The following is an 11,233-nucleotide window of genomic DNA, read 5'->3' as shown; positions in this document are numbered from 1 at the left end:
CTGAAAGTAATTAGAACCTAAAGTATGATACTCGCAATTGAAAGTGAAATACAAATACCACTTCTAAAAAGCGGAAAATATATTTCATGTCTTCGGTCCATAAAGCTTAAAAGGTGATCTGCTAAAACAGGTGTAACGACCAAAAAAGCTGGATTTTCCAGATTAGCAAGACATGTAATGGGCTGCTAGATTACGATATGATAGGTAATTGCTAGATTGCAAAACGGTAGTTTCAAACGGTATGGTAAGTAGGGCTGGGCAAAATCGAGTACCTGAGTGATTCGATTCTGAATCACGTATTATGCTTCGAGTCAAGTCGAGTATTCGAGTATCACTCATGAGGACGTCATAACAGAATGTGATACGTCAAAGTTCAAATATATACCTTTCATGCCACAACAAAGAATATAATGCATGTTATCCATCACATTAAAGATGCCTTGATATTTTTTCGACCATACCGATTTCATTGCACTTCGTGACATGGTTATGGGATGATTATGACTTCGGAAATGTGTTATTTCACGTAACGTTGGCAGCTTTGTACCATGTTTCGTATGCTTCAATGCGGCCAATCAGGGTTTTAAGCCTTCCACATTGGAAAATAGTATCAAAACTATAATTCTCATTGATGGATTAACTTTCAGTGGCAAGGAGCGTGTAATTTCAGTACTCGAAAAAATCGTCTTTTACTACTCGACTCTAATCATTAAAATTAATACTCGATTCAGATTCGAGTACTCGAATCATTGTGCCCAGCCCTAACGGTGGGCCATATTTACTGTGATGAAATATTTGATATGAGCGACAATGCGGTGTGAGCGGAACCAAGCAATCCGATACCTAAATTATGTTCACTGATACGTCCGTGAAAACATATTTGTATCTCAATAACTACTGTGCGCGAAGCGCAACACAATTTCTTGGCTTTACTTCACTTTTATGAATATTAAATGTTGGTACTCCGCGAAAAAAGCCGTGAAATTCCTCAGGCTATCTTTTGTATTGGGGGATTAAACTACTTCTACTTGACAAACTGAAAATAGCGAAAAGTAAGTGCGTAGACCACAAAATATTACGAAGTAGATGTAGAAAAAATCATATCTACTAGAGTAAGTACCAGATGTAGAGGAAAACTACTTGGGTACTTCCAAAAAGTAGAAGTACTTCGTTACTGACCACCTCTGATTACAACCCTAGCAGTTACCCTGACGAACATCATTGAAGTGAGTCTGCACAGTAGGCTATTCTATCTCAAACAGCCATTCTGCTAATGCGAGCCTAACGTTTCAGCTGTTATGAAGTAGGCCTACAACTGCTTCATATGATATATCCAATCCTAGAAAATCAAAAGTTGAGTGATCAATCGCGTTGCAAATTTAGAGGATTCGCGGACTCACGAATGGAGCATAATCTCACAGTATCAGGATGAGTGACTACTTACAATAACCAAACAAAGTTATAAAATAATCCGAATGTTGACTATGTCAGTTCCCTTGAACGTTCCGCAGGATATCTTGAGTTCCAAATGCTGTTAAACTTATTGAATTGCTAAATGTACAATCTAATAATATACTCATATTGAAATGAACACGAGTATGAAGTCTCTTCAAATGCTTAACATTAAACAACAGTATTGACAGCATTCCACAAGTTCACTTTCTTTCATACGATTGGTCGACCTGTTATTACCATAGAGAACAAATCATTTATTCATGGAAAATCGTAATTTTAGCAAAGGAAAAGTGAAGAGCAACAGAGATTAACCTTTCTGCGTATAATTTCACACCATTTCGTAATTGCATAGATATATTATCCAACAAGTTATCAAAGATCATTCTCTTCCTGGCCTATCGAACTTCCTTGCAGCCAGAGTCCTGGATTTGCGTTGGCACTATTGACACGGGCAACTAACAGGTGTTCGTTATTCCTTCTGCTAACCAAACCTTTTTCTATCCGACTTTTAGTCGTGTTTCGGGAACGTTCTCTCGTTGCAGGTAAAACGTCATCTATCGTATTCAACATTTCATGGACAGAAATTCCAGACAATTCCCTCGTAATGCTATACGGATCTGCCGCGTGATAATCTTCGCCACATTCTTCATTGAATGGTAGAGATGATGCGGAATCGATTGAATTATCATTGAATTCATGATGTCTATCTCGTTTGGTAGTTAAATTTGAAGAGGAATTAGTTCGATGCCATCTTCTGCTAGCATTACTGCTCGATTTCCTAATTTTTCGGGATAATTCATGGACAATAAAACGTTCAGACTTTGAGTCATCGTTTTTAGACTTCTGTAACTTAGCGATACCCACTCCAGGAACCATTAGTTCCATAGTGTCACCGGAAGAATGATTGAGTGTTTGGGGACTTTCTTGCTTGGACGCAGGCCTTCGATACACTGTGACCAGTTTTTGATCTACCGGACATCGTCTGTGATCTTCAGAAAGCCACGTATCGATGCAATCTTTATGGAAAATGTGCTTGCAGTCTGGCAGCATACGCACAAACTGGCCAAGTTCGTATTTGTGCAAACACAGACGGCATTGTCGGCCAGGCTGTAGTAATTTGGCACCGGCGCGGACTTTTTTGAGAGGCAACGAATTTATGATATGTAGTGGTAAACCGCTTAAATCTACAGTCTGAGAAGATTGTTGGGAATCTTGGTCCAGCTGTAAAAGGAGATCGTAATCTGCATCGGTGATTTCACGTGCGCCAAGATCGTTTTGTATCGCAATCTCCAAACCGGAATTATTATGTCTAGATTTAGCCTGACGCCAGCGATGACATCGTTTTAATCGAAATTCGAACGAGTGTTGTCTGTGCTTATTACCGTGGAAACAAGTGTTGCATAGAAAAGTCGCGTCGCAAGAAACGCATTTATAACACTTTCCTTTGATGGGAGACATTTGACAGCCCGTACATACGGTTGAAAAATGGATGTCAAATCCAGAATCACTTTCTTCCGATGAATTTCTCAATTCTTCCAAAAGTTTGTAGTAAGACCCAAAAGATGCTCGGCAAATAGGGCACTTGATTTCGTTATCTTGCGAAGTATTGCGTTGATGCTCCGCCCAGACCTTCATGCATTTGATATGAATGCTATTTCCACAACCAAATTTACAGTATGTCACGGGGGCATGTTTAGTGAGTAGTTCTTCTTGACAAATCGGACACACATCTACATTAGTTATCTGCCTCTGTTCCAAAGTCCCTGGTTTATCTAAATTCTGTTTATTTTTCGCGTTGTCTTGTTGGCTTGCGTTTGTTCTCCTTGTAGAGTTCCGAGGGCCTTGCAAAAGTAAATTTATTTCTCTTTCCACGAGACCGTGTTGAAACGCAAGATCATTGTTTCTTGGCCACTTAAATTTCCTTAGAATTATCCAGCAAATATGCTTGCACGGGTTGTTTTCTCTTCGGAACACGTCGCAAGTGCAAGTGTGAGGATCTCCGAGGCTGACTCGTACTCGTTTTTCGGAATTTTCTTCCTCCAATACAAAACTTGTGGGTCCCGTTTCTCGGAGTAGAAAGATGGTGGCGGAAAGAGCTTGATCTTGATGCCAGCTGACGGCGTCTGAGACTTCTCTCTGCCATTTCGTGAATCGTGTCATTGAATGCGGAACCGGAAAAGAGTAAGTTGCAAATTGCGATACACCAAAACAAAACGAGTATGGTATTGCTGCCAGCGTGCTTGTCCGGTGATTTTGTATTTTCGATTACCATAACGACGTCATCGTTGCGTGACGAGAATCTCCGGACCTTCGTAAAACGGGGCTTGTGAGAGACTTTATTTCATAATTTCATTAAATTTTAATAAAACCGAAATACATAAGAAACAAATAAGTATAAATGTAAAAACGCAGGAACACACAATCTAATGTCTGGTGTATCAGTGTTCTAACTTCATCAGCCGGCTGTGTCTTCTTTTTTGGAAATATTTCATTGCCATTTTCATTCGCTTTTCATTTGTTCTTCACCAGGTATTTTTTCTAATTTTTGTAAATACACCACAAGAACGGCGACCTAGGGATAAGAAGACTAGAGATACATGTCTAACGGAACGTCCTCTGCTGAGAATCGAAGTTGGTGCCCCATTGTCGAAAGAGGTGGATCAACTGGATCAACCTAGTAGGCCTGCCTCCCAGAAAACATCGTCTTTAATTTTAATTCGCTGCTCCATTCCTGATCTGAATCAGATGAAGTACAATAAAGAACGATGATGCGTCGTTCACTTAAATCGCTAATTGCTAAAATTACATTTGACAAAGATATAATTATTTACTATGTTTACTATCCACACATCATTCGGTCTCACATTCATTATAACAAAGTCCTGGCCTTTCAGCAGTATAGAATGTTTCTTTATGTAGTAACATTCATTTATTGATATTGGCCTACTATTGACCGTGCGGTACGTTGCTACTTAGTAACGTGTTCATTTCTCTTTCGATCATTTCTCATTTCTTCTGGTCAATGTTTCGATGGCTCATTGTCAGACTCAGATATGGGCCTAGTTATAGTTTCAATATGCGTTAGTCTTAGTGCCCTTCTTTGGAGGAAGGTTGGTTCGATTGGTTTGAAATAAGGACAAATATGTTAGAAATGAGGTGAGTCTCATGTCAGAAATGAGGATAGTCATGTCAGAAATGAGGATAGTCATGTCAGAAATAAGGATAGTCGCTATATTCACTATAAAGTCAGTTACAGTACCAGGCACGACTTTCTAGTGCTGCTAACCCAGTCCGAACACATCCCAGACATGATGTCCAAACACGCCCCAGACACGATGTCCGGGTATCAACACAGGCCGAACACGCCCAAGACACCATGTCCGAATGGCAACACAGGCCGAAAACACCCCAGACATGATGTCTGAACACGCCCCAGATACGATGTCCGGGTATCAACACGGGCCGAACACGCCCAAAAGACACCATGTCCGAATGGCAACACGGACCGAACACGCCCCAGACACGATGTCCGAGTGTCAACTCAGATCCGAAAACAACCCAGACACCATGCTTGAATGGCCGAACATGCCCCAGACACGATGTCCGATTGGCAGCACAGGCCGAACACACCACAGACATGATGTCCAAACACGCCCCAGATACGATGTCCGGGTATCAATACACAGGCCGAACACGCCCTAGACATCATGTGTGAATGGCAGTACAGGCCGAACCCCCCCCCCCAGACATGATGTCCGAACACGCCCCAGATACGTTGTCCGGGTATCAACACGGCCGAACACACCCAAGACACCATGTCCGAATGGCAGCACAGGCCGAACACACCCCAGACATAATGTGTGAATGGCATCATAGGCCGACCACATCCCAGACATGATGTCCAAAGTCGCCGCAGACACAATGTCCGAACACAGCCGAGACACCATGTTTGAATGGCCGAACATGCCCCAGACACGATGTCCGATTGGCAGCACAGGCCGAACACACCCCAGACATGATGTCCAAACACGCTCCAGATACGATGATCGGGTATCAACACAGGCCGAACACGCCCAAGACACCATGTCCGAACGGCAACACAGGCCGATAACACCCCAGACATGATGTCCGAATACGCCCCAGATACGATGTCCGAGTGTCAACTCAGATCCGAAAACAACCCAGACACCATGCTTGAATGGCCGAACATGCCCCAGACACGATGTCCGATTGGCAGCACAGGCCGAACACACCACAGACATGATGTCCAAACACGCCCCAGATACGATGTCCGGGTATCAATACACAGGCCGAACACGCCCTAGACATCATGTGTGAATGGCAGTACAGGCCGAACACCCCCCCCCCCAGACATGATGTCCGAACACGCCCCAGATACGTTGTCCGGGTATCAACACGGCCGAACACACCCAAGACACCATGTCCGAATGGCAGCACAGGCCGAACACACCCCAGACATAATGTGTGAATGGCATCATAGGCCGACCACATCCCAGACATGATGTCCAAAGTCGCCGCAGACACAATGTCCGAACACAGCCGAGACACCATGTTTGAATGGCCGAACATGCCCCAGACACGATGTCCGATTGGCAGCACAGGCCGAACACACCCCAGACATGATGTCCAAACACGCTCCAGATACGATGATCGGGTATCAACACAGGCCGAACACGCCCAAGACACCATGTCCGAACGGCAACACAGGCCGATAACACCCCAGACATGATGTCCGAATACGCCCCAGATACGAAGTCCGGGTATCAACACGGGCCGAACACGCCCAAGACACCATGTCCGAATGGCAACACAGGCCGAACACACCCCAGACACGATGTCCGAGTGTCAACTCAGATCCGAAAACAACCCAGACACCATGATTGAATGGCCGAGCATGCCCCAGACACGATGTCCGATTGGCAGCACAGGCCGAACACAACCCATACATGGTGTCGGAACGCCCCAGACACGATGTGCTATTGGCAACACAGTCCCAACACCCCCCAGACACGATGTTATTAAGGTTGGTCGTGTTTGAAATAAGGTCAGTCTAGTGTTTGAAATAAGGATAGTCATGTTAGAAATAAGGATAGCCATGTTTGATATAGGGATAGTCATGTTTGAAATAAGGATAGTCTCATGTCAGAAATGAGGATAGTCATGTCAGAAATGAGGATAGTCATGTCAGAAATAAGGATAGTCGCTATATTCACTATAAAGTCAGTTACAGTACCAGGCACGACTTTCTAGTGCTAACCCAGTCCGAACACATCCCACACATGATGTCCGAACACGCGCCAGATACGATGTCCGGGTATCAACACGGCCGAACACACCCAAGACACCATGTCCGAATGGCAGCACAGGCCGAACACACCCCAGACATAATGTGTGAATGGTATTAGGCCGACCACATCCCAGACATGATGTCCGAAGTCGCCGCAGACACAATGTCCGAACACAGCCGAGACACCATGTTTGAATGGCCGAACATGCCCCAGACACGATGTCCGATTGGCAGCACAGGCCGAACACACACCAGACATGATGTCCAAACACGCTCCAGATACGATGATCGGGTATCAACACAGGCCGAACACGCCCAAGACACCATGTCCGAATGGCAACACAGGCCGATAACACCCCAGACATGATGTCCGAATACGCCCCAGATACGATGTCCGGGTATCAATACAGGCCGAACACGCCCGAGACACCATGTCCGAATGGCATCACAGGCCGAACACACCCCAGACATGATGTCCAAGCACGCCCCAGACACGATGTCCAAGTATCAATACAGGCCGAACACACCCAAGACACCATGTCCGAATGGCAACACGGACCGAACACGCCCCAGACACGATGTCCGAGTATCAACACAGGCCGAATACGCTTAAGACACGATGTCCGAATGAATAATTGACCAGGATAATGGAATTTTATCGAGCGATCATTCGGAACAATGCCGATTTCCAGATTTCAGACTTGGACGGCTATATTTATTGGTGGTTCCGTTGACCTGCCAGCTTTAAAATTGTATTTGCGAAATAGCTTTCGATCAAGATCGGTATTGGTAAATTGTAGTTTCATTCAAAGTTAATTTATGAGTTCGGCCGATACTAATGTCCCTTGCATTTATTGCGGGTCGCCTGTGTTTGCCGCTGGGTTTATTTGACAAGGACAGGAATATTTGGGGCTCACACATATAAATATCGATGGAAGCGTTGAACGCACTCGCATGGTGTCGACTCCTACAGACTACACCAGTGGTTCCCAACCTTTTTTGGCTCATCGCCCCCTTTTCAAACTCCACGCCGATCATCGCCCCCCAAATATGGGGAACCGAAGAATGGGCATACAGACTGAAATCACCGGCGAGTTGACTAAGAAAAAAGGTCAACTTTTCGGCTCGACCGCGAAATTTCACTTTCCCAGCTAAATTTTGGTGAGCTGAGTAACAAAAAAGGTGATTTCTCCGACTTGATTCCAAAAGGACCATAACAGCACTTCGTCAGCCCCCAATACGTTGGTCTTGACCCCCCCCTCCATAGGGCGATAAAGCAAATTTCTGCACCCCTCATACCCAACTCCCCCGATACCTCTTCCCCGCTACTTCTCAGCACAAATTGTTGGACTCATTAGTTAGTCGGCTTAATTCGTGCGAAGCGCGAAAAATTTCCATCGGTATGATTGAATCGGTCAATATGATCGGGAATTGCATATATATTTCTATCAATTTCTTATCCTCTCTCTGCTCATGTATTCAGATTTACCGGTAAAGCTGAGTTAGGTGTCTTGGAAAATGTAGGGCCCGTAAATAATAATTTAACATATTCGGGCGAACCCGTGGGTATAATGACTTCGTTACGTAATGACATTTTGTGGCCTGTCTGCTATGCCAAAAGATATTCAAATCGCCCATACGTACTAAACTAAAAGATTCACACGAGTTGAAATTGGTATGTCTGCACAGGCAATTAATTTTTCTCTGCGAGATGGCATAATTTTGTGGGGTTCTGATTGCCAGGACAGGAACATTTGGCGCCAGCCATTTAGGCGCATATATACAATTAAATATATATGTCTATCGTATATATATCGAAGTCGGTCAGCATAAAGGCAGGCCTTTTCCCTAAGGTTTTCGCGTTCTGGCCCACTTCTCGGAGTCGCATGTTACATGGCCTGAGACTATACATATCTCTTGGTGCGACATGGTGTGACTGATGCCGAGATGCCCATTTATATAACTCATGCATATTATTTCTTGGAGGAAGGGTATCCAATAAGTAAGAAATATGAGACCAAGAAAAGGCGCGCAGCGCGGAATTTTTTTGAAAAAGTTGCCTAAATTTCCACAATAATTATTGTTAATTCACGAAAGAATTGTGGGCCTCCTTCGATCTCGGGCCCCCATCCCAATTGGGGTTTGAGTGTGGCAGTTACGGTCATGGACGCCAATATAGCCATTTCAACGCGCCATCGCCCCCTATCGCCCCCTTCGTCCGTTTTCGCCCCCCTATCGCCCCCTTGGCTATTTTCGCCCCCCTGGACCGACAAATCGCCCCCCGGGGGGCGATATCGCCCACGTTGGGAACCACTGGACTACACAAATATTTGCATGACAACGCATGATCTTGAGATTTCTCCTAGCTAGCATTCATGAATATTCTTGTTTGCAATACATTTGATTACATTCCAAAACATACTTGTGCTTTATTGCTTGCGACACGTCAAAATGAGGTAAAATGTGCATTATGGCTGTATTAAGTAAGTTCAACCTTATAAATTTGCGACACGAGATAGCGAAGTTATTGGGGCGTGTTCGGCCTATGATGCCATTCAGACATTATATCTGGGGCGTGTCGGCCTGAGTTGACACTCAGACATCGTGTCTGCGGCGAGTTCGGACATCATGTCTGGGGTGTGTTCGGCCTGTGCTGCCAATCGGACATCGTGTCTGGGGCATGTTCGGCCATTCAAACATGGTGTCTCGGCTGTGTTCGGACATTGTGTCTGCGGCGACTTCGGACATCATGTCTGGGATGTGGTCGGCCTATGATGCCATTCACACATTATGTCTGGGGTGTGTTCGGCCTGTGATGCCATTCGGACATCATGTCTCGGGCGTGTTCGGCCTGTATTGATACCCGGACATCGTATCTGGGGCGTGTTCGGACATCATGTCTGGGATGTGTTCGGACTGGGTTAGCAGCACTAGAAAGTCGTGCCTGGTACTGTAACTGACTTTATAGTGAATATAGCGACTATCCTTATTTCTGACATGACTATCCTCATTTCTGACATGACTATCCTCATTCCAAACATGAGACTATCCTTATTTCAAACATGACTATCCCTATATCAAACATGGCTATCCTTATTTCTAACATGACTATCCTTATTTCAAACACTAGACTGACCTTATTTCAAACACGACCAACCTTATTAACATCGTGTCTGGGGGGTGTTGGGACTGTGTTGCCAATAGCACATCGTGTCTGGGGCGTTCCGACACCATGTATGGGTTGTGTTCGGCCTGTGCTGCCAATCGGACATCGTGTCTGGGGCATGCTCGGCCATTCAAGCATGGTGTCTGGGTTGTTTTCGGATCTGAGTTGACGTTGACACTCGGACATCGTGTCTGGGGCGTGTTCGGTCCGTGTTGCCATTCGGACATGGTGTCTTGGGCGTGTTCGGCCTGTGTTGATACTTGGACATCGTGTCTGGGGTGTGTTCGGCCTGTGTTGCCATTCGGACATGGTGTCTTGGGCGTGTTCGGCCCGTGTTGATACCCGGACTTCGTATCTGGGGCGTATTTGGACATCATGTCTGGGGTGTTATCGGCCTGTGTTGCCATTCGGACATGGTGTCTTGGGCGTGTTCGGCCTGTGTTGATACCCGGGCATCGTATCTGGGGCGTGTTTGGACATCATGTCTGGGGTGTGTTCGGCCTGTGCTGCCAATCGGACATCGTGTCTGGGGCATGTTCGGCCATTCAAACATGGTGTCTCGGCTGTGTTCGGACATTGTGTCTGCGGCCTATGATGCCATTCACACATTATGTCTGGGGTGTGTTCGGCCTGTGCTGCCATTCGGACATGGTGTCTTGGGTGTGTTCGGCCGTGTTGATACCCGGACAACGTATCTGGGGCGTGTTCGGACATCATGTCTGGGGGGGAGGGGGTGTTCGGCCTGTACTGCCATTCACACATGATGTCTAGGGCGTGTTCGGCCTGTGTTGATACCCGGACATCGTATCTGGGGCGTGTTTGGACATCATGTCTGTGGTGTGTTCGGCCTGTGCTGCCAATCGGACATCGTGTCTGGGACATGTTCGGCCATTCAAGCATGGTGTCTGGGTTGTTTTCGGATCTGAGTTGACACTCGGACATCGTGTCTGGGGCGTGTTCGGTCCGTGTTGCCATTCGGACATGGTGTCTTTTGGGCGTGTTCGGCCCGTGTTGATACCCGGACATCGTATCTGGGGCGTGTTCAGACATCATGTCTGGGGTGTTTTCGGCCTGTGTTGCCATTCGGACATGGTGTCTTGGGCGTGTTCGGCCTGTGTTGATACCCGGACATCGTGTCTGGGGCGTGTTTGGACATCATGTCTGGGATGTGTTCGGACTGGGTTAGCAGCACTAGAAAGTCGTGCCTGGTACTGTAACTGACTTTATAGTGAATATAGCGACTATCCTTATTTCTGACATGACTATCCTCATTTCTGACATGACTATCCTCATTTCTGACATGA

The 11,233-nt window shown here is 45.8% G+C and overlaps 1 protein-coding gene across 1 annotated transcript; it reads right to left on the bottom strand.

Annotated features, from left to right (window-relative positions):
• Nucleotides 1–1,685: 1,685 nt before the first annotated feature.
• LOC145442050 (E3 ubiquitin-protein ligase ZSWIM2-like) lies at nucleotides 1,686–3,750 on the bottom strand. The gene has a single exon (XM_080320044.1). The coding sequence runs from the start codon at nucleotides 3,613–3,615 to the stop codon at nucleotides 1,828–1,830; it is 1,788 nt and encodes a 595-aa protein (XP_080176170.1). The 5' UTR covers nucleotides 3,616–3,750; the 3' UTR covers nucleotides 1,686–1,827.
• Nucleotides 3,751–11,233: the final 7,483 nt, after the last annotated feature.

The sequence above is a fragment of the Botryllus schlosseri genome, chromosome 6 (genome assembly GCF_051294905.1).
Source record: "Botryllus schlosseri isolate E-star chromosome 6, Bs_hap1, whole genome shotgun sequence".
NCBI classification, from domain to species: domain Eukaryota; kingdom Metazoa; phylum Chordata; class Ascidiacea; order Stolidobranchia; family Styelidae; genus Botryllus; species Botryllus schlosseri.
The sequence above is the reverse complement of the archived record's forward strand: the minus strand, read 5'-3'. Positions and strand labels throughout refer to the sequence as shown.